This window comes from Artemia franciscana, chromosome 11 (assembly GCF_032884065.1).
Source record: "Artemia franciscana chromosome 11, ASM3288406v1, whole genome shotgun sequence".
In the NCBI taxonomy this organism is placed as follows: Eukaryota; Metazoa; Arthropoda; class Branchiopoda; order Anostraca; family Artemiidae; genus Artemia; species Artemia franciscana.
Genome location: NC_088873.1, coordinates 24,257,890 through 24,282,308, shown reverse-complemented (window position 1 = coordinate 24,282,308; position 24,419 = coordinate 24,257,890). Strand labels below are relative to the sequence as shown.

The window sequence follows — 24,419 nt, the reverse complement described above, 5'->3', positions numbered from 1 at the left end:
ATGGTTAACGATATTTTGCTCCGAAAATCACGGGAGCTGATCCTTAGCCCTCCCTCCCTGGCCTGACCCTTACCTAGAAACCAAGCACTTGTAAATTACTCTTTATTCCAAAAATCATGGGAGCGGACCCCTGATTGTCACTTCATGGACCGAAGCCTTCCCCCCCAAAAAAAACAACTTATTAACGATACTTTATTTTAAAAAATCATGAATGCTGACTCCTTGCCCTTCCTCCAATGGCCCGACCACCCCCTCCCAAAGAAAAAACTCAAAGAAATTAACGATATTTTACCAAAAAATCATGGGAGCTGACCTCTGGCCCTCCCTCCTTGGTCCTACTAAAAACAACTTATTAATGATATTGTTTTTCAAAAATCATGGGAGCTGAACCTTGGCTCCAATGCCCCCCCCCATAACAAACATCGTTAACAATATTTTCATTCCAAAACATATGGGATGTGATCCCTGGCCTTCTATCAACCGACCCCCCCCCCAAAAAAAAAAATATATTATCGATATTTATTCCAAAACTTTTGGGAGCTGACCCCTGACCATCCATGCTCCCCAAAAAATAACAGTATCTTAATCTAAAACTAAATAGTTCACTGGAATACTATCAAGTATTTTTCAATATTTAAATATCAGAATATATAAAAAAAATTACTTTGGAACAGGGAATTTTGAAAAACTTGAACCTAGCAATAAAAAAAAAAATTGAAAAAAAAACTTCCGAAAAAGAAGTTTTTCAAAAAAAGTGAAGTAAATTCAAAATCAAAACGAACAGAAATTACAAATAAAGAATAAATAAAATTGGAAATAAACAGAAAGTAAATAAACAGTCTTAGCAAAAAAAATGCAACAGGTACTAATATAAATGGACAAATAAATCTTATAGTAAGTAAAGCTTACATTGAATATGCAAATATAAAAAATAATATATTATATAAATTTATATTATATTATATTATATAATATAAATATATAAATTACAAATAAAGAATAAATAAAATTGGAAATAAACAGAAAGTAAATAAACAGTCTTAGCAAAAAAAAATGCAACAGGTACTAATATAAATGGACAAATAAATCTTATAGTAAGTAAAGCTTACATTGAATATGCAAATAAAGCTGAAAACGAACAAGAATCTTTTGCTGTTGAAGCATAAATGAAACCCAAAACGAATATAAATTAAATAAACAATCATAGCAAACAAACATACAACAGGAACTAATACAAATGAATAAATAAATCTTAAAACGCTTAAGGAAACTTCAATTGAATATGCAAATCAAGCTTAAAATGAGCAAAAATCACTGCAAATAAGAGTTTGGGTACTATCTCCTTCCATAACTGTAAAAGTCATACATGGGAGGTGTGACGCCTACATGGGCTGTGTGAATAGATTGGGGGCGAAGAATCCTACGGTTGGCTTGATCCTACAGTGGTTGTAAGTAGCAACATAAATAGCAGTAGTAGTAGTTATGTGAGTTCGCCCCTATTTCTAGGTTGTTCCCTGATGCGCTAGTTTGCAGTTCAATTTTTAAATCAAGTCTATTTGTGTGAAAATTTGAATATGGAAGAATTGAAACAGCGCTGGTATTTTCAATTAAAATTGTCATTATTTTTGGACTCTGGTTATGGGAATGAATTTTTTTGTCAAGGCAGTAGTAAGTTTTTCAATCATAAATATTTGATTATTTGTAATCAATAGTTCGAGGATTTATCCTTTTACGAATAATTTGAATATTACTCTTAAGTTTATCGGGTTTAAACGGTTGAGTTTGCTTTCCTTAACCCATAAAACTACTTTACCCCAATCTAAATCAAAGCTTTAAAAAATAAATGAGATTGGAAAAACGAAAATTTTCCCCTGAATGTCTTAATTCATCTTTTTTTTTTAATTTTTTTAGTCCTTTAGCATAATGCAAATTCAATTTGTTTGTTCGTTAAAATAAAGCACAGATTAATATCCTGCAATCATCTGCAAATGGATTTATATATCGCATTTCGTTAGGGTGGTTATCCCACACTTAAAGCAAAGAAAATCTGAATCGGGTCATTTTCCATTTAAGAACGGGGCGAAGGTCAAGAGACTGAAGCTCTCTGTTACTCCCTCGCAAATGTTAGGGCTTGACTAGGAATCAGTATGTTAAAGCGCAATTTTGTCAGTGTTTTATAAGTCAAGCTTCTTACCTTATTCAATTTCTTCTCACAAACTGAAACAATTTTGGCTATGGCTTCACCAATGTCCGAGAGTACAACAAGTGTTAAAGGAATTCCGACAAGGGCAAAGCAAATACAAAAAATTTTGCCCCAAAATGTTGCCGGGGCTATGTGACCATAGCCTAAAAAGAATGATGGATAAAAAATCAGCTCAAATTAAATGATATCGAAATGATAATCTAGTGATAACCAAAAGCAACACTAGATTTTACTAATGGGAGCTGGGAACGGACCAGCTGGATGTTTCTGAAGGATTCGGACCGTCCGGGCTAAGGAATTATAAGCAAAGAACGACCCATTCAAATAGTAACTGGAATTCTAACAACTGGAATTCTAACAGATAAAAATTTAGAAAAAATGTACACACAAAAAAACCCTCTGTTTTATTCTAATTCTAAACACGCAAAACATATTAAATTTAAACCTAACCCTTAAAACTTACTAGCATAAGTAAAATTTCATAAATCAAGAAAGAATAGAGACCCCGATCCCTAAAACGTGATCTGATCTTAAAGAAAATTGACTGTCAAGTCCTAGGTACAAAAAAACCCTTGAGAAGAACTTTCAACCCTGTTACCTCAAAAAGGCATTTTTTTTGTGTCTTGAGTTCGTGTCAGTTCTTTTTTTTATCGTTTTTTTTTCTTTTCCTTATCAAGGCTGTGTCGCACTAGCGATCATAAAATTTCAGGAGAAATAATCACTCAAATGAAAATTGTAAATTCTGATGCTATTTTGTAGAGCCAAAAGTTGTCGGACCGAGAATAGACCCATGTCGCGCCATTTTTTACCCCTGAAGTCCTTTGTGGCAACAAAATATCGTGTCAAAAGCTCAGGATAGTCATTTTCATCAGAAAGGTTGAAATATAAACGATATGTCTCTAAAGGTATGCCCTGTATAATGAGAATAGAGAGGAATTAAACAAAAGACCCTAGGCCACTTTTGAAAAGAGCTCTTCATGATCATTAATGGTGGAATTAAAAGCAAAGATGGATCATTTTCATCAAACAGTTCATGGTAACGAACTATAAGCAGATAACTCCAAAAGGCCTTGTTAAAAAGAAATGCAAGCCCTATCTAAGATCAAACTCTATCTATCAAGCTCTAACTGCTTAACTCTATCCATATCTTGGATAGAGTTAAGCATTATTGCAATTAGCAATACAAAATAAATGAATAAAAAATATTTTTCTCACGTTAAGTAAATATCGATTTCAAAACAAAAAAGAAACAAACATAAAATATCCTATGTATGACGGAAACTTCTAACACACCTTAGTCGTCCGCTCTTTGTGCTAATATTTAATCACCGGCTTGCCATGTTCTTTTTCCTTTATATGTCTTCTTGTGGCGTTTTTTGGTTCTTTGTTATCGGTTAATTAGACTTTTGTGTAAGGATGGGGGGCTGAGTGGGGCCAAACCCCCTTTACATCCAACGTTCGTTTTGGGTCTTTTCTTCACTTTACTTTGATTGATTAACAAAAATCACAGAAAAGAGGTTTTTCAAAGAAAAGTAAAGAGCTACATTACTCAATAATGTGAAGAAATAAAGTAAAGTAATTTTGAAACCGTAAAAAAGCCACAAATACGTGAAACTCACAACCGTCAGTAAGTAAAATAAATAACCGAGTCAAGCTCATTACGAGCAGTATATTAAACTGAGTAGGGCTGAACCCCCGTACCTTCTAAAGATCAGCAGTCGCAGTAACATCAAAATTTTGATTTCATACGTATTGGGAAATCATAAGCATGGGGGGGGGCTGCTTGTACCCCAAACACTTTTGATGCTTATGATAGGCGATAGAGATCTCAATTCCCGATAAAATGGGCTCCTTCTGAAGTTTTTACGACTACTTCTATACGAAGCGCCTTGATGAAAAAAATATATTGTGCCCATGGCGCTCTTTACTTAGGCAGTGCTTTTGTGCTGCCTATGATTTTAGTCTTGTAATATCAAAAATGGACAAATAAACATAAATCAGACTTAATGTGTGGTTTGGGACACACAAGAAGATAACATGCAGGTTTAGATGGCATTGTAATGTAAATATTTCTAGCCAGTGGCTTTCCAAACTATGTAAGAAATAAAAACTCAAGAGTCACAACTAGGTTACAGCGTTGAATTAATAAGGAACGGACTGACTGTCGGCCTGTTTTTGTTCTATGTTTAAAAGGCACTTCACATAAAATAATTGTGTAATCTCGAAAGAGGGCTCATTCAATCGGAAATAGAAAGTTTTAGTGTTCTTTTTAAGTATTGAAAGTGATTGGAGGGCAGCTGACCCCCCGTCCCCCTCTTGTGTCATTGACTCCACCGGACGTTCTTTGGACCAAGATATTCATTCCATTCAGATTGATAAACAGGCCCAGAAAGAGAACCTCGGGGGAGAAATTGTCAAGAAAACCACAAACAAAATCATGCAATTGGCATATTTGCCACAGAAAAGGTTGGTATGTTTTACCTTATTAAAATCAGAAGTCATGTAATGAAATCAAGTTTGTATTTTTTTAGGAAAAAATTGGGTCTATTGTCCCTCAAACCCCTACCCCTTCAACTGTAAACTTTTAAGCTTGAAGCTAGACTTGCTGCGTCTAGTTTAAACTGGAACCATCCAAGGATTTTCAATCAAACAGTTCTTGGTCAGTGAATGTCACAAAGAGCTATAACAAATTAAAGTAAGCAAGTAACGAACTGTTTACATTATATACGGAAGCACTCAATGGTTTTCATCTGTGTGGTTTGAGGCTCCAAGTGGGCCCACTGCCTCTTTAAGTGGTTTGGCACAAGCACGAATACAAGAGAAAAGGGAGGGGGTGAAGGGACGATCACTCCTCCCAAACGATTTTTTTAGAATCCTTCCTAAATTATACTATTGAGTACTAAATACGAGAAATAAGGACTGCAAAAATCGATCGTTTTCTGAAATAAAAATAGTGAAACATATAAACACAATAAAATTATTCAAATACTGTATCTATATATATAAAAATAAGTTGTCTGTCTGTGTGTCTCTCTGTCAGGTGACGTCATGTTTCTGTGTCGACTGACGTCATGAAGTTAGTTGTCGTCATTTTTGCTATGACGGTGACGTCATTAAAGATATTTAATCATGAAGCTAGTTGTCGTCATTTTTGCTATGACGGTGACGTCATTAAAGATATTTAAGACATATATGTTCACGTAGAAATCTATTAATGTTTAAGTTTAAAATGACTGATGAACTTACAATGGCAAAAGCCGATGAAGATGCTCAAAGAGTCTATGCCAAAAAACTTGCTGCTGATAGAGAAAGTCAGAAAAGAAAGCGTGCCGAGGAATCAAAAGAACAGCAAGGAAACAGGCTTGAGGCTGATAGAGAAAGAAAGAACAGAAAGCGTGCAGAGGAATCAAAAGAACAGCAAGGAAACAGGCTTGAGGCAGATAGAGAAAGAAAGAACAGAAAGCGTGCCGAGGAACTACCAGAGCAACGCGAAAGCAGACTTGCTGCTAAAAGAGAAAGTGAAAAAAGAAGGCGTGCCGAGGAATCACAAGAACAGCAAGAAGTCAGGCTTGCTGCTGATAGAGAAAGTAAGAAAAGAAAGCGTGCCGGGGAATCACAAGAACAGCAAGAAATCAGGCTTGCTGCTGATAGAGAAAGTAAGAAAAGAAAGCGTGCCGAGGAATCAGAGCAACCTGAAAGTTATCGCCTGGCATTCAGGTACAGCCCAGTCGATGATTATAGCTTGAGTAGATGTGTTCAAATCGGGACAATGTCTAAAATTTGTCCCTATTGCGAGGCCTTGAAATTCAATGGTGAAACAATGGGAATGTGTTGCGCATCAGGAAAAGTTAAACTTCCTCTATTGGGTGCACCACCAGAGCCATTGAAGACTTTCCTTACTGGAGCTACGTCAGAATCTAAGCGTTTTTTGTCAAAAATCAGAAAATACAGCTCATGTTTCCAAATGACGTCGTTTGGAGCCCAAATCGAAAATCCAGATCAATTTATGTCTACTTTCAAAGTAAAAGGGCAACTTTATCATAGAGCAGGGTCCCTTCTACCATTCTCAGGCGAGAATCATAAATTTTTACAATTGTACTTCATCAGTGATAGAAATTCTGAATTGAATACACGTTGCGAAATTTCTCCCAACGTTGAAAGGACAATCGTTTCCCAATTGCAACATCTTTTCCACGAAAATAATAATTTAGTGCGTCTGTTCAAAACAGCCATCGATTTGATGCCTACTGATACGCATAAAATTGTTATTTCTGCTGACAAAACGCCTCCTGGCCAACATGTGCGTAGATACAATGCTCCAACTATCGACGAAGTGGCAATCGTTATGGTCGGTGATCAGTTTTTACCTCGAGATATTATTCTTCATAAGTGAAACGCTCAGTTGTTAAGAATTGCTGAAACTCATCGATGCTACGATGCCCTACAATATCCTATCATTTTTTGGGATGGAGCCGACGGCTATCACTTTAATATTAAGTTGATGAATCCAGCCACTAACAAAGAAATGAAAAATAAATGCAGTGCAATGCATTATTATTCCTATAGACTAATGATTCGGCAGGATGAAGAAAATTATATTTTAAAATGCCGTGAATTGTTTCACCAATTTGTCGTTGATATGTATGCTAAAATTGAATCAGAACGTTTGCTATACATCCGCCTGAATCAGATCAAGCTCCGCTCTGAACAATACATTCATTTGCGAGATGCAGTTATAAATGACGGTAATACCACAAACGTTGGAAGATTAACAATTTTACCTTCGTCATATGCTGGCAGTCCCCGTCATATGCATGAATATGCTCAAGATGCTATTGCGTATGTTCGTCTCTATGGTCGTCCAGATTTATTTATTACATTTACATGTAATCAATCTTGGGACGAGATACTGCAGCTTTTACTTCAAGGACAATCGGCGGTTCATAGGCATGACATTACGGCCCGTGTCTTCCGGCAAAAGTTAAAATCACTGATAAACTACATAGTAAAACTTGAAGTGTTTGGGTCAGTGCGATGCTGGATGTACTCAGTGGAATGGCAAAAACGAGGTTTGCCACACGCACATATACTAATCTGGCTACATAAAAAAATTACTTCGAACGAAATTGATGATGTGATTTCCGCTGAAATACCTGATAAAAATGTCGATAAGGGGTTACATGATATTATTGTAAAAATTATGATATATGGACCTTGCGGTGCACTGAACGAAAATTCACCATGCATGGCCAAAGGAAGGTGCACAAAGCAATATCCTCGACTTTTAGTATCAAACACAATTACTGGCAATGATGGTTACCCACAATATAGAAGAAGATCTACTGAAGATGGCGGTAAAACAGCAATAATAAAGAAGCGTAACGGTACCACCATCGAAGTAGATAACCAGTGGGTTGTTCCATATTCCCCATTATTATCAAAAACATTTAATGCACACATAAACGTTGAATACTGTAACTCCGTAAAGGCAATCAAATACATATGTAAATACGTCAACAAAGGCAGTGACATGGCAGTTTTGGGCTTGCAGCCCGAAATCAAAGATTTCGACGAAATCGTACAATATCAGGCTGGAAGATACATAAGCAGTAATGAAGCTGTTTGGCGAATTCTTTCATTTCCGATACATGAACGTAGTCCAGGTGTTGTTCACTTAGCGGTACATTTACAAAATGGCCAACGTGTTTATTTCACGGAAACCAACGTGCAACAAAGAGCCCTGAATCCACCGGATACAACATTAACAGCTTTTTTTTCGCTTTGCAAAAATGATTCTTTTGCAAAAAAACTGCTGTATACTGAAGTGTCTTTGTATTACACGTGGAATACTAAAAATAAAGTATTTGAACGTCGAAAACAGGGTAAGTCAGTCGACGGCCAACCTACTATCTTCAAAGATACCACGATAGGAAGACTCTACAACGTTCACCCCAATCAACATGAATGCTTCTTTCTACGCCTGCTTTTGGTGAATGTACCCGGTCCGACATCCTTTGAGTATTTGAGAACTGTAAACGGTACTATACATGACACTTACCGTAGTGCATGCCAAGCTCTGAATTTATTGGAGAATGACCAACACTGGGATAACTGCATCAATGACGCGTGCGAAACGTCAACCCCAAGTCAAATTCGTGCATTGTTTGGCATCATTTTAACAACTTGCTCTCCATCAGCTCCTACAGAGTTATGGGAAAAATATAAGTCAAAAATGTCCGAAGATATACTCCATCGAAAACAGTTAGAGACGTCAGATATGACTTTTGATTTTACATCGGAAATTTATAACTACACTTTAGTTATTATAGAAGATTTGTGCGTACGTATGGCAAACAAACCTCTTCAGGATTTGGGAATGCCTTCACCTAACCGTATCGCTGCTGTTTCGACATGTGTAGAATTGGATCGTGAACAAAGTTACAGTACGAGTGATCTATTGTCGTATGTACAAAATAACATTTCCAAGTTAACGTCGGAACAAAAAGACATTTATGATACGATAATGCATTGTGTCGATAACAACGTTGGAGAAATTTTCTTTTTGGATGCGCCAGGAGGTACTGGTAAAACGTTTGTGGTAAAACTGATTCTGGCATCAATTCGATAAAAAAATGATATAGCGTTGGCAATTGCGTCGTCCGGAATAGCCGCAACATTACTGCCTGGTGGAAGAACTGCTCATTCCGCTTTGAAATTGCCTCTGAATTTGCATTCTACAGAAACTCCCACGTGCAATATTTCCAAATCATCTGGGATGGGTAAAGCATTGCAGCAAAGCAAACTTATTATTTGGGATGAGTGCACAATGGCACACAAAAAATCGCTCCAGCCTCTGGATCAATGCTTGAAAGATTTGAGAGGGAAGTCGAAACCCTTTGGCAGCACATTAATATTGCTTGCGGGAGATTTCAGGCAAACATTACCTATAATACCTAGATCAACTCCTGCAGACATGCTTGCCTCAAAAATTCTAATTTATGGGCACACGTAAAAATATTAAAATTAACTACAAATATGCGTGTCCGATTGCAAAACGATGACTCTGGTCAAACATTTTCAGATCAATTGCTGGCAATTGGAAACGGAAAGCTCCCATTAGACTCAATTTCAGGACGTATACAACTACCTGCTGATTTCTGTAATTTAGTGACGTCCAAAAATGAATTGATTGAAAAAGTATTTCCGAATATTCTAAAAAATTATAAAAATAATAAATGGCTAAGTGAAAGAGCGATTCTCGCACCCAAAAATATAGACGTCCACGAAATCAACAATATTGTTTTGACCAAGATTCGAGACCAGGCAGTCCTTTACAAGTCAGGCGACACAGTTTTGGAACCAAATGAAGCGGTTAATTATCCATCTGAATTTTTAAATTCCATAGATCTTTCAGGGTTTCCACCACACGTGCTACAACTAAAAATAGGCGTACCAATAATACTTTTAAGAAATATCAACCCACCAAAGTTTTGCAATGGCACGCGACTTGCCGTAAAAAAAACAATGGAAAACCTAATAGAGGCCACAATCTTGACAGGGCCTTTTAAGGGTGAGGCTGTTCTTATTCCTCGCATTCCCATGATTCCAACGGATCTGCCTTTTCAATTTAAAAGATTGCAATTCCCAATTCGATTAGCATTTGCAATCACCATTAACAAAGCTCAAGGTCAATCATTAGAAAAATGTGGTATAGATCTTAATACTGATTGTTTTTCCCATGGACAATTGTACGTTGCATGTTCGAGGGTCGGTAAACCTGACAATCTATTTATATGCAGCGACAATTGGACAGCGAAGAATGTTGTATATTCGCAAGTTTTACGCAGTTAATTTGTATTGTATCTATCTATCTATCTATCTATATAAAAACGAGTTGTGTGTATGCATGTTCGTTTGTTTGTAAAAAGAGCGTTTGCATATGACGTCATTATTAGTACATACGGCTTTGTATATGCACAGACAATGGGAAAGCCAAGAATGTTGTATATTCGCAATTTTTACGTAGTTTGAAACACATATATAAATCTATCTATATTCACAGGTGGGACACAGGGACACAACTACAATGGCGCGTAACTAATATGGCGCGTAACGACTTACGCGCGCGGGGGGGCTTTGGGGGCACGAAGCGCCCCACCAACTAGGTGTTTGGGTGGCGCGAAGCGCCACCCCAACAGCTAGTGTGTTATAAAAGCAAGACTGAAACGTTTCTGTGCTATTAGGTAGAGCCTAGAGGAGTGAAGATCCAAGACAAGAAGGTTGGACAGTGACAGTGGTATCGCCTGTATAATTGTGCAAAAGTCGGCTTATGACTGCTCCCCGGAGACAGAGACACAGATAAAGTGTACGTAATACATACGTCCAAATGGAATAGTTTAATTTCCATCACTGACCTTGAAAAAATTCAAGACTTCTCCACCAACGCTGTAAATGTTTGCCTCATTGCTAGCAGCCACACAACACTATATGAAGTGCCCTTACAATGATGCCAATTCACTGAAACACTTACAACATTTTTAATAAAAAAGTGTTTTGCATATAGCTCTTTCAAATAAGAAAATTGGAAAACTTACCAACTGTTGTTAGAATTGTAGATGCGAAAAACGCAGAATTTATGAAAGACCAATTAACTTCATGTGTTTCATTTATGTACATGTTGACACCAGCTTCATATGAAATAGACAATTTTTTGTCGTAAGTAGCCAGTACTTCCTCAACCTTTAACAAAATGGAGTACAATAACATTACTGTTAATATTATTGTATATAATGTTATTGTGTAATGTTATTATGTACAATAACATCGTGTTAGTGCTATTGTTAAGAAAGAATCGAAAATATCGTTAAGAACTAGCAGGAACAAATATTGAAAAAAAAGGAACATTTTCGGCAATTTGGAAGGGAAAAAGATTTATTGTACGAGGTGGAGTTAAGAGACAACAATAAAAGGGCGGGAAAATAATGAAGCTCAGTGTGCTGATGGTACAGTAAATGGTGTTTTGTATTTTACGGTTTTGAAGTCGGAAATATATCACTATATATTTCAAAGATTTTTGAAAAAAGAGAAAACTTAGTAATTTTAGGAAAGCTTTCATTTTGGTAAAGCCCATTTATAAGTAAGGTGCCAAGTTTGGCCGTGCTCATTATAGAGGCATGATTCAGCAGGAAGCAAATTACTTTGCATGATGATACTTATAAAAATAAATGATGCTGTAAATGGAGTTTCAAGATAACAATATAGGTGGTTTAGAAGGGTGTCAACCAAATTTTGAGTGCCAGATTAAGAATTCAGAAGTGCCTCAATCATCAGACTTTTAGTCCTCAGTTTTATAAATTACGAATAATCGTTCAATTTAGCTAATAGGTATATTTTCTTTGTAAGATAGATCACATAAGTACATTGAAATTATTAGTGTTCTGTGCTAGAATAATGACATAATAAGAATAATAACTGAATAATAAACAAAATAACAACGAGGATAAGCCAGGGTAACGATGGTGGTCACATATAGCTTTGAAATGGTGGCGCTCAAAAGGCTGACGAATATTTCTCAAATGTTTTCCGAAAGAGTTGTCTAAGGGTAATTTTAGGTACTGGTTCAACTGACCTTTTATCAAACAGTAAGCTGTACGATCTCTGGTTTTTACCCCAGTTTATACAGTTCTAGCGAAAGATAAGTTAAGAAAATAATTTCTTAGACCACACTGCTTTTCCATTTGCAGTATCTAAGAGAGAAAAAAGGTATAAATTAACTAAAGAAGTGGAACAAAAAAAGTAATGAAAATCAGAATATTTCGGCTAAACATAACGTTGAATTAAAAACAGCATGTAAAGAAAAAGACAAAAAACAACAACAAACAAATAAATAAACTCACATCTTAATAACCTCCTAAATGATAACCTCTAAGTGACTGTAGTATTTTGAGGCTACTAAAATGTGAGTTTTATTTATTTGTTTTTTTTTTCTTTTTCTCTATACCTTAAGCATAATTTAATTTAACATTAATTTGTTCCCCGTTAATTAAGACTCCCGGCCGCGGAATCACAATATTCGGATTTATATTTTTAAAAGTTTGTTGTTTTTGTTTTGTTTCCCTGTTTTATTTGAATTGCAACAGTTTTTTTTATCAATTAAATTCTGTGAAAAGTTAAGAGCTGGTTCCAAACGAAAAGCAGCTCGTCCCAAAATGGGGATGGGAAAATGTTGTAAGAAAAAATTTAAAGGAAATTTGAGCTTCAGGGGCGGATAAAGAGCGAAGATTTAAATAGATAGAAGTAAAAGAGGAGCGGGCATAACTTTATAGCCCTTAGGTGGCTTAGTGTTTCAGGGAATTGTAGGTAGTAGTAGTAGTAAATGAATAAAAGAGTTAGCTGTTACAGACTTCGATCAATTCAAAAGTAGTATATTTTAATTTGAATCGCAAGTGGTACAAGTAGCAAATAAGACTCTTTGGAAACGTCTCCGAGAAAAAAAAACCCTTTCAAAGTACTAAGAAAACTGAAAGACGAGCGATTTATGTTTAAAAAAATAATTATCACCACCAGAAAAGTGGCTGGGAAAGGTTAAATTAATAAACCCCATGACCGAGAAAAAAATATGCTTGAGTAGACGCCAAATAAATAGTTCTATCAGAATTTTATTGTGTTTATTTAATGTTCTTTCCACAGCATTCACTGACCTATGCGTAAATCAGCTAGTCCCCCGTCAAAAGATATTCCATGCCATGAAAAGTTACCAGGCCTCAAATTTTGAAGGTTTTCCATGGTCGGCCCTATGATAATAAGAAAACAGGTTTCTCGGACATAAATTCCCCTGTACTCTTTTTTTTATTATACTAATTGTTTTTATTCAGGTCACCTCCCATGGGCAACACCAATCTTGATACCTTATATATCAAGTCTGAAATGAATAATATTTTTCCCGAAATAATTTATCCAAACGCTCGGCTGAAAATTTTACAAATGGAAGAATGTTATTTTTTATGTGAATGCCATGTGCAAAGAACATCGAAACAAATTCTTTTATTATTTATTGCACTGCAAAGTTATGTATATGTGAATGTTTCCCACTAATCTTACTGGCAGTAACTGTGTAAAAAAAGTTCTCACTTACTTGGCCACTATTTAAATACTCCGAAGAATTTAGAATAAACGCTATTAAGCTATTTTTAGCATCTTGAAATGTTGCTTTCGCTTCGATATAATCTTGAACTTCATTGCTTTGCTCTAGCCAGACAAAAACCTGTAAGATAAGTCATCTAAACTACATTCCACAACTACAGAGCAGAGGAATGAAACACAAACAGAATAAGAGCTATATTCACAAGCAAATAAAAAGCATACTACAAAAATTACACGCACAAAATATAAGTCAAGAAGAAATAGGTCAACTACTGAATATGAATCGACACTTGTTCATCGGGTGTTCTGTCAGAGGCTGTTATATGTTTCATGGAAACCGTTTACTTATCACCGGTCTCAGAGGGAGGGGGGAGGGGTTCCATCTGTGAAAAATCAGATACACTTTTCCCGGTCATGAATTGTCTTGTTCATCTGCAATGTCACGTAATTCTCAGAACTGTGATAATCAAACTTGATTAATTGGCCCCTCTCATCCTAATTTCCCGGCCAACTTGCCAATGTTGAAGAAAATGGACCTGTGGGAGGGTTTTTGAGTTGGACATTGAAATTGCTTTGAACTGTGTGATTCAGTGAAAGCTTTATCTTTCCTGTAAAACAGTCCATTGATTCGAGAATCTTTGAGCCCGTATTATAGTTATTTTCTGGTGGAGGGGGAGGGAAATGTATCAAACATTGAACTAATTGCCGATCCTTTTCCGAAACAAAACAGTGTAGTTCGCCATGTTCTCTTACAGGGATGGTACCAAACAAACCCAAAAATACAAGAATTCGCAAGGTCTTACAATTCAATCAATTTCCGTAAATGAAAATTTGTGGATCTTTCTTTATCACAGCCGTTGTGACGTTATTACGAGTAATAAAAATATTGCAGCCGGTAGCTCCGTTCTGGAAATATTCAAAATAACATATTTGACTTTTATGCACCGTAGCTACGAAACAATGGCCCAAGTTTGGGATAGTCGGGTAATAGTGAAGTCATCAGGTTGAACATGGATTACAAATATAGGGATATGGAAGTTTATCGTTAGCTAGTGAAACGCCGGGCTCTGAATCAGATTTTACATTCAAAGTCAGAGACTGGGAGAAACATCATTTTCAGGGATTTGTATGCGAGTCCCAAAGTCTACTTTGCGCATACAGACCGAGGAAATCAAGATAATTGAGTAAGAGGGTGACGACACACAATGGGAAAAAAAATTTACACTTGATTGACTATGGAGGTTAGGTTAGAGAGAATAAAATATCACAAGTGAAATTCATGGGAATTTACTAACTAAAATAAAACATTGAGCTTTAAAAATTGATAAAAGCGGGGGGGGGGGCACCATCCCCACGAACATGTTGGTGGGGAAGGCATCAAGGTACTTCCTCCTAGGCAGTATGAGATTTGGGCGTTGCCTATAGTAAAGGCCATACGGCTCAAACGTTTATTATTTATTATTATTTTTTCCCAGAGGCACTACATATAGAAGGGGTTGTCGTATAAACTTCAGAGGGGGTAGATTCAATTGAAAATCGGAAGTTCTAGTGCCCCTTTTAAGAGTCAAAATTGATCGGAGGGCAACAACACCCTCCCCCTTGCCCTTTTCCCCAAGTACATCTGATAAAAATCTTGAGACAGCCATTTTGTTTAAATAGTTCAAAAATCATATAACAATAGCTCCAAGGTCAACACAACCCCCCAGGGCCCGGGGACAGGCGTTGTGAGTTGTGCCTTGGGGGCATATATGGTTCTTATAGAAGGGATGCTCATATAAACTTCACAGAGGGCTCATTGGATGGAAAATTGAAAGTTCTAGTTCAATTTTTAAGAGTCGAAAGAGATCGAAAGGCAACAAGCCCCCCCCCCAATATCCTTTTTACAAAATACATCCAATAAAAAAAGAGCTAAGAGCTCATATGACACTTGTGACGAGGTCGGAAGAGCCAAGAGCTCATATACTATGAGCTCTAGCAAAATTCTAAGAATCAATAGATTGATTTAAAAGGAAAATCAGAGGCTTAATGCCGGTCGAGATTTAAAATAAGAGCTCTGAGTCACGAGGTCCTTCTAAATATTAAAATTCATTAAGATCCGATCACCCACTCATAAGTCATAAATACCTCATTTTTTTCTAGTTTTTCCTCTCCCTTCAGCCCCCCAGATGGTCGAATCAGATGGTCAAAATAGCCGAGCTCTAAAGCATAAGATCCCTCTAAATATCAAGTTTCATTAAGATCTGATCACCCGTTCGTAAGGTAAAAATACTTCATTTTTTTCTAATTTTCTCGATTACTCCCCCCAACTCCACCAAAAAGAACGGATCCAGTCTGGTTATGTCAGTCACGTATCTTGGATTTGTGCTTATGCTTCCCACCAAGTTTCATCCTGATCTCTCCGCTTTAAGCGTTTTAAAAGATTTCCGGTCCCCCCAACTCCCCCCAAATGATAATGGATCCGGTCAGGATTTAAGATAAAAAAGAAGAGTTACGAGATCCTTCTAAATATGAAATTTCATTAAGATCCGATCACCCCTTCGTAAGTTAAAAATACCTAATTTTTTCTAATTTTTCAGAATTAATCCTCCCCCCGCAACTCCCCTAAATAGAGTAGATCCGTTCCGGTTATGTCAATCATGTATCTAGGACTTCTATTTATTTTCCCACTAAGTTTCATCCCGATCCCTGCAATTTAAGCGTTTTCCAAGATTTTAGGTCCCCCCCCTAACTCTCCCCACTATCACCGGATCCGGTTGGGATTTAAAATTAGAGCTATGAAATACGATATCCTTGTAAACATCAAATTTCATTAAGATCGAATTACCCGTTCGAAAGTTAAAAATACCTCATTTTTTCTAATTTTCCCAATTTAACCGTCACCCCCCCCAGATGGTCGAATCGTGGAAAAAACAATTTCTAATTTAATCTGGTATGGTTCCTGATATGCCTGCCCAATTTCATCGTCCTAGCTTTCCTGGAAGTGCAGATCGACAGAATTTGCGATCGCTAATGTCACTTGGTAGATGCCAAGTGCCATAAAATTTGAAATAGACATTTTGTCAAAAACAGTTCAAAGATCATATAACAAATACTCCGGGATTAACATGACCCCCAGGGCCGAGAGGTGGGCGTTGTAAGTTTGCCCTGGGGGCATATATGGTTCTTATAGAAGGGATACTCGTATAAAATTCAGAGAGGGCTCATCCGATTGGAAATTGAAAGTTCTAGTTCATTTTTAAAAGTCAAAAGAGATCAGAAGACAACTACCCCCCCCCTACATGCCCTTTTTCTCTAAATGCATCGGATAAAAATTTAAGATAGCCATTTTGTCAAAAGCAGCTCAAAGATCATCTGATAAAAACTCTGGAGTTGACACAACCACCCAGAGCCTGGGGGCATGCGTTGTAAGGTATGCCCTGGGGGTAAAAATTGTTCTTATAGAAGGGATGCTCGTATAAAAACCAGAGAGGGCTCATTTGATTTGAAATTGAAAGTTTTAGTTACCATTTTTCAGTCAAAAGGGATAGGAGGGCATCAAACACCCTCCCACACACACATACACCCTCTTTTCCCCAGATGCATCCGATCAAAATTTTGGGATTGCCAGTTTGTTTGAAATAACACAACACTCAGATAACAAACACGGTCTTTGTCATCTGATTGCATCCAATCGAATTTTTTGTATAGCCATTTTGTTCAAAATAGATCAAAGATCATATAACAAAGACTCCAGGGATAACACAGCCCACCAGAACCTGGGGGCAAGTGTTGTAAACTATGCACCGGGCATATAACAATTTATAAGAGGGATGGGAGTATAAACTTTCGAGGGGTTCATTCAATTGTAAATTGGAATTTCTAGTGCCAAACTTCGGAGGGGACTCAAATGACTAAAAATTAAAGTTCTAGTTCTTTTTTTGAGATTTGAAAGTAATCTGACGGCAATTACCCCCCCCCCCCAACCAACTGCTTTTTCCCCAAATGCACGTGATCAAATTTTTTAGATTTTCATATGTCCAAAATAAACTAAAGATTTTTTTCTCTCTCTCTCTTTGTACCTGTGTGTCTTAGTGGATGTTTGCGTGTCCCCATGTCTGTCTTTGCATGTGTTTGGGTTTGACTCTGTTTGTTTGTATGTGTTTTTTCTCTCTCTCTCATTGTACATATATGTCTGATTAAGTGTTTCTTTGTACCTGCGTCTGTCATTGTGTGTTTTTATGTCTGAATCATTTGTTTGTATATGTTCTCTCTATCTCTCTCTCTCTCTGTGTCTATGTGTTGGCTCTTTACTTGTGTTTCTGCCTGTCTTTGCGTGTTTGTGTGTTATACTTTGTGTGTTGTATATATTTGCTTGTGTCATTCTCTCTGTAACTATGTGTTTGACTCCCTGTTTGCTTGTTTCTCTCACTGTGTGTGTGCATGAGCAGGTGTTTGTAAGTTTCTGCGTATGACTAAATGTGTTTCTATGTCTGACTGTGTGTTTCTGTGTGTTTTTGTCTCTCTCTCTCTCTCTCTCTCTATGCCTGTGTGTCAGAGGGGCTGTTTACCTGTCCCCTGTGTCTGTCAATGTGTGCTTTTGTGTCTGACTTGTAGGTTTTTTTCTTCTCTTTCTCTCTTTTTGTGCCTTTGTGTCTGAGCGGCTGTTTGCTTGTTTCTGTTTCTGTCTTTGTGTGTTTGTTGGTCTGTGTTTGTTGGTCTGTGTTTGTTGGTCAGGCTCTATGTGTTTGTATGTCTTTTTTCTTTCTCCTTCTGTTTGCCTGTGCATCTGAGCGAATGTTTCCTTGTCCCCGTGTCTGTCTTTGTGTGTTTGTGTGTCTGACTCGCAGTATTTTTGGGTGTGACTCTTTAATGTTTCTATGTGTTTATGCCCTGCTCTATCTTTTTGCCAGTTTGTCTGAGTGAATTTTTGCTTGCCTCCATGTCTGTCTTTGTGTGTTTATGTGTCTAAACCTGTAAGTTTGTATGTATGTTTTGTCTCTATCACTCTCCATGCCTGTTTGTCTGAGCGGGTGTTTGCTTGTTTCTCCTTGTGTGTTTGTTTATGTGTCTGAATCTGTGTGTTTGTTTGTGTGTCTAACTCTGTGTGTTTGTCTCTCTTTCTATCTCTGTTCTTTTTTTGCCTGAGTGGATGTTCGCTTGTCCCCGTGTCTGTATTTGTGTGTTTGTTTGTCTGACTATTTTTGTTTGTAGGTATTTTTGTCTCTCTCTCTCTCTCTCTCTCTCTCTCTCTCTCTATCTCTCCCTCTCTCTCTCTCTCACTGTGCCTATGTATCTGAGCAGCTGTTTGCTTGTCTCTCTCTTTCTGTGCTTATATGTCTGAGTGGCTGTTTGCTTGTCCCCATGTCTGTCTTTGTGTGATTGTGTGTTTGAGCAGGTGTTTGTTTGTCTGTGTGAATGTTGGACAAAATTTCCAGCTCATTTCTCTCAGACTTTGGTAAAGGCTTGGTTGTTCTACCTCAGATTCTAATATACCTCATGTTAGCCCGCTAATAGTATCTACATTTCTGAAAATTCTTTTCTTCCATCTCTGGATAATTTTTTTATCCATCTCTGACTTTTTAATAAGTATTCTAAACGTTCGACTTTCTAGCGTACTCTAAAAATAATGGAAACATAACAAATTAATGCATTAAATATTTTTATCGAAATAACAAGATGTTAAATACCATCATAAAAATAAAAAGGAATACTTTGGATTCATTCCATAAAATACTTCATTATGTTTTCCCTTGGCATGACACTTATTCAATTTAGAGGTCATACACGAGTAATGACATAGTTTCAGCTAAAATCGCATCGCATATTACATCTTTGGTATTGTTGGGTTCATTGACTGAATTGCTTGGTATTGTTGGGTTCATTTTCTGTTGGTATACGATCAATGGTAGTAACAATCTTCACAAGTACTTTGTTTTTCACCAATTCATCTTTATACCCCGTTTTTACATTGTCTGCACAAGTCATTTTTCATTTTTCTTTCGATTTCACTGTCTATTACCACAGTGTTTTTATATAGTTTGCAGTTTTGGCACATATACAACGATGTGCATTATGAAATTAGGGCAGCAGTAGGCCTTTCTTTTTCCTTTGCTTTCATTTGAATGCTAATACTAGAAATATGATGATAGAATTTATCAACGAGTAACGTGTTATCAGAACCATTAGCAAGAAGTTGACCCTCATCATCAATTATTAGCTTCAGGTTTGTATTCTTTTTGAGCAGTAACATATCTGAAAATGCTATTCTCGCATATGAAGAATCATAGAAGTTAAATTTTTTCGATGCTAATTTTCATTTCCATTTTTAAGTTTGTTTTTGTTTTCAATATTTTTAATTTTAAATTTGCTTTTATTTTTCCTTATTTTTTTTAAATTGGTTATTATTTTTCATTATTTTTTATTTTTAAATTTGTTTTTAATTTTTTAATTTTCAGAAATATTTTTATTTTTCGCTATTTTTTTATTTTTAATTTTTTCTTATTTTTTCTTCTTTTATTTATTTTTATTTATTATTATTTAATTTTTTCGGGAGGGGGCGGGAGGAAGTCGAGAGGAGGTTTATTGGGGGCCCCCTTGGAGGTTGGAACATGGATGACCAAGGGCTGTTGTATCATTGCTTAAAATATACATGACTTTATTAATTTAGACATTATGCATACCCCAATACTTGGTAATATTTTCAAAAGACAAAAAATTTATTCATATAATTGTTGCGACTTTAATATTAAGTATTATAATATCTGACCATTCTTCTTATTCAGTCAGGGTCAAATTTTTATTAATCATGTCCTGTCAGGAATATGCTGGTCCGTCCCCCCAAATTGTTACAGGGATAGTACCTGGTTATGCTAATTATATAAGCATCAGATACCTGTCTGGGCATTGCTAATATAAGTAGATCATCGGATCTAGTTTATTACCTCTATCTTTAGAGTGCCAGGGGTCTTACCTCTGGAGTAATTAGGGTCACACTACCAATATTTCCCCTGCAGAACAATTATTCAAGCCTAGTCTAAATGAGAAGAGATGAGAAATTAGCTCCTACTCACCCCCTAACCCTTTTCGTATTAGTCTGAAGGATCATGGAGAGTTAGCAGTGTGCGAATTAATTTTGTTCTTCTGGGCATCTGCCCCCTACCCCCACTTAAACAATAAATCACCGTTCCTCCTTCATAATGGTTGATGCATTTATACATCACTGAACATAACCTCATGAAAAATCAACATAGCTTAATTAAGCATTGAGATAAATGTCCGTAATAAACATTTATCTTGAATGGAATACCCAACTATCCAGGAACAAATGTACCACTTGCGGTATTACTTTCTCTACAATTAGGAAGCATAAGAACACGGTCGTATCCAGGGAAAGAGTTTAGGAGGTTTGACCCCCCCCCCAGAAATGTTTGGCCAACTCGTAAAAATGTAACAAAAATGTATAATTCTTTTATTTCGCACATCCCCCACCCCTGAACAAAATAAACCTCCCCGAAAAGATATCCTGGATACAGCCCTGCATAAAAATACAGGTTTGCTTTTTTAAATTGATGTGCTATTTAAGAATTTTCGATCGATAGAAACTTGGTCCTCTTTGGAGCAAAATCGTATTTTGCTGCCATAAAACGAAAAAATGACACTTTCCTGTGGCACGATCTTTATGGTAACTTAAAAGGGGCCTGATATCTTTTAAGTTATGTTCGATTGAGCTCTTTTATGAAAAAACAACTAAGCTTAATTCAGCATTAAGATAGATGTCCATATTAACCATTTATCTTGAATGGATTACGCGACAATCCAGGAACAAGAGTTTTACGGTTGAAAGGTTTTTGCCCCTGAGGACAGAGTTCGAGTCTTGGCGTCACTAGTTATTTGGTTTGAAAGGCGGTCAGTGGTGTGACTGTAAGTTCACCTATATCCGATCCAGCTTTAAATACGTGCATAAAGAAATCTGAGGAGGGTAAAAAGGACGGATGTGCGAAAGCACAGGACGGGACGCAGAAAGCAAGGACGGGTGTCCTTGCGAAAGAAAGTACGGATGTGCGAAAGCACAGGCCCCAACCCTCCATTGCACTTCCTGGCTGAAGGACCATGAAACTAAGATCAGCACCACCGGCTTGGACTTCAAAGTCTTTTGCTGCATCATTATTTAATATCTATTTTCATGAAGAAAGATAGCTTGCCAAAAATCTTTCTTTTTGGGCATTCATTTGCAGCCAAACAAAAAAGAAGTCGTCTTCAAACAAGGTGAGAATCGAATCATAAAAGAGGATTTAAAAGAAATATGGACTTTGTGGGAGGGAATAAAGAGTGAAGCTTTGAGAAGGTGAGGTTGAGAATACACGTAGCTGTGTTGGTTTCAAGTGGCTTTGAGCTGTTGTGAGTTATTAGTAACTCATAAAAGTTCAATTTTAACTGTTCCATCTCCTTGAAATTGAAAAAAAAAAACAGAAATAGTGGAATTATTTCGTGAGGTCATTTCTTTAGTATCTCAATTAATAAAGGTAAGCAATTAAAAAATTATCATAAAATAAAACAAAAAATACTTGAAAACGATATTTTAGACTAGTAATTGTTTTTATAATGAACGAAGTTACGACCTTGGAAAGAATCATTTGATAATTACTAATTATTTCTATCTGGTTTCTAATTGCCTAGATTGGTTTTTGTTTTCCTTAGCAAAAAACGAAAGCATTACCTGAGCTCCAAAACCGTTGAACAGCACCAAAAAGATAAATATCAAAACTCTCGATAACACTGTTGTCGTTTTTGGATGAATTTCACAGAATTTTAGTACTTTCCATTTGAAAGAACGGCACTCACTTTTTTGGTCCTTTTGTCTATTGTTTTGTTCAGTGCTTATGACTTCAGTTACACATTCTGGTGCCAAAAGGTCCCCATTGTAAGTTTTGCTCCTCTCTGATCTTGGAATAGTTTTTAGCAAGTCTTCACCTTCATGCATAACTACAAAAAATAAAATTACAGACCAACCAAGCTTAAAAAGAAAATAACATATAAACATATTCATTTTTATTCTCTTAATCAACAATAGTGTCAAATTTAACACCCAGCACTAGTTTCAAACTAGAAACTTTCATAGTTTCAGATTTAAGAAAATACGACAAGTCAGTTTATTGTGTTCTAAGAGCAACACTTTAGTTTTGTCCTCTTTTTCTATGCCGGCGATCTCAGCTTATTCCTGGAAACTGGTAAGGGTCTAACCTGTGCGGTTTTCACGGAAAGTATGGACCTCAGGCCGGATTGATGAATATGACATTACATTTTGGAAAGCTCCGCAGAACTCTTGTCTGGGGCCAAAAAGGATGGTTTTTACTTGTCCACGAGCCAGAGCCTATGGTGTGCGAAGTGAAGTGGCGTTATACAGCCTATGTCAGAGAGGAGTATCTGAAGTTGTGCAGCCAAGCTTCTGTTTCATCAAACCAAGTTTCTGCTTTCGAGTGGAAAGCGCTGTTCTAGCAGGCCAGCAGGCAGGCACCACTTTCAAATTGAAGATGGAATAAAATCTATAAGTGTTAAATATATGCGGCAGTTACCTGGCCCCACAGCCAATGTATCTCCTTTGACTGATAAATAGAAAAATTTACAGAAGCAAAAATGTGGTATTTTCCCACGCGTCCGAAAGCGCTGCCATCTATTGTTTCTACCCATTTCTGTTCGTGATTTCAGCTGCGTTTATCATTCGGTTTTTCTGACTTGGGATTGCGGTAGTGAAATGGTATCAGATGTGCCTAATAAACTTTAAAAATTCTCTCATTGTCAAAGAAATTGGAGCTTATCCTTTGCTCCTTTCTAAGTGGTGACGTTAGAAAGTTGGCCTACGGCAAAAAAAATCAACTTTTGAACTAAAACAGATAGAATTTTTTTTCGACGGCAATCGATAGCTCTGGATGAGCTGATCAAAGCATATGACATTATTTTTTGGTACAAAAATTTCTTGTACCAATTTTTTGGTATGCCTTTATGAGGCATACCAGTTTGAAAGTTTCAAGGGGTTGACAACTTCAGTAGTAAGGTACACACTGAATTGAAATCTAGGCCGATAAAAATTGTGTGACAGAGTCGGCTGTTAGGTAATAATCAAGTTCGGCAATGAGGGGTTATCAACTTTTGCTAGTTGGTGTATCTATTATTTGTTTCCAGTGTATTTGATGGTAAAGCCAATTTTGTTCCAGTAGTAAGAAATGTAGGGGACTTGAAGTAATAATCTGCTGTTAGGCTACAGTCAACTTCAGCGATGAGGGGTTTGCAACTATGCTAGTTGGTTTACCCATTTATTTGTTTCCAGTGAACTTGATGCCTATCACGGGAGAGGGACTTATAAGTAAGAATTGGTTCACTTTGGGCGTGAAACGGCTGTTAGCTCATAACCATCTTTGGCAATGAGGGGTTTGCCACTTTTGCTAGTTGGTGTACCTATTATTTGTTTCCGGTGTATTGATGGTTAAACCAATTTGGTTCCAGTGGTAAGACATGTAGGGGACTTGTAAGTAATAATTGGCTGTTGGGCTACAATCATCTTCAGCGATGAGGGGTTTGCAACTTTTGCTAGTTGGTGTACCCATTTGTTTGTTTTCGGTGAACTTGATGTCTACTATGGGAGAGGGACTTGTAAGTAAGAATCTGTTCACTTTGGGCTAGAAATTTGTACAAATTTGTGCACATTGTATTCGATATCTTTAAATCTGACAGAATTAAGTGTTTACGCAACGGGTTCAAACGATAATGTAAAACAATGAGGTAGTTCCGTAATAATTAGTGTCACCTATGGTGTTTTAATCCTTAAAAGTTACGGATAGCTTTATAATACCAGCTAGATTATATAAGGTATTGTTCCAAGTGTTCATCCGTCACGATCTCTATGATTGAAAAGGATAAAGTTCAATTGGCTGCATAGTCAGTTTAGTCTCTTCTTTCGATATTATTTTGTAGTTGTTGTTTTTTCAACGCTGAGGAATAGCCACTTTGGTCATGTGATAACTGATTGCGTTCTTGTTTGAACATACCGTTTAAAAAACTTCGATAGGCTGACAACTTCATCATTTAACCGATAGTGAAG

At 36.7% G+C, this 24,419-nt stretch overlaps 1 protein-coding gene across 1 annotated transcript in view; it reads right to left on the bottom strand.

Moving 5' to 3' along the window:
* Positions 1-24,419, bottom strand: part of LOC136032997 (potassium channel subfamily K member 2-like) — a 90,822-nt gene that overhangs the window by 26,218 nt on the left and 40,185 nt on the right. The window contains exons 2-5 of the mRNA XM_065713523.1: positions 22,041-22,306; positions 13,338-13,466; positions 10,798-10,942; positions 2,195-2,346 (exon numbers count right to left, since the gene is read on the bottom strand). Of these exons, the coding sequence (XP_065569595.1) occupies positions 2,195-2,346; positions 10,798-10,942; positions 13,338-13,466; positions 22,041-22,304 (690 nt within the window). The 5' untranslated portion in view covers positions 22,305-22,306. The remainder of the gene's footprint in view (positions 1-2,194; positions 2,347-10,797; positions 10,943-13,337; positions 13,467-22,040; positions 22,307-24,419) is intronic.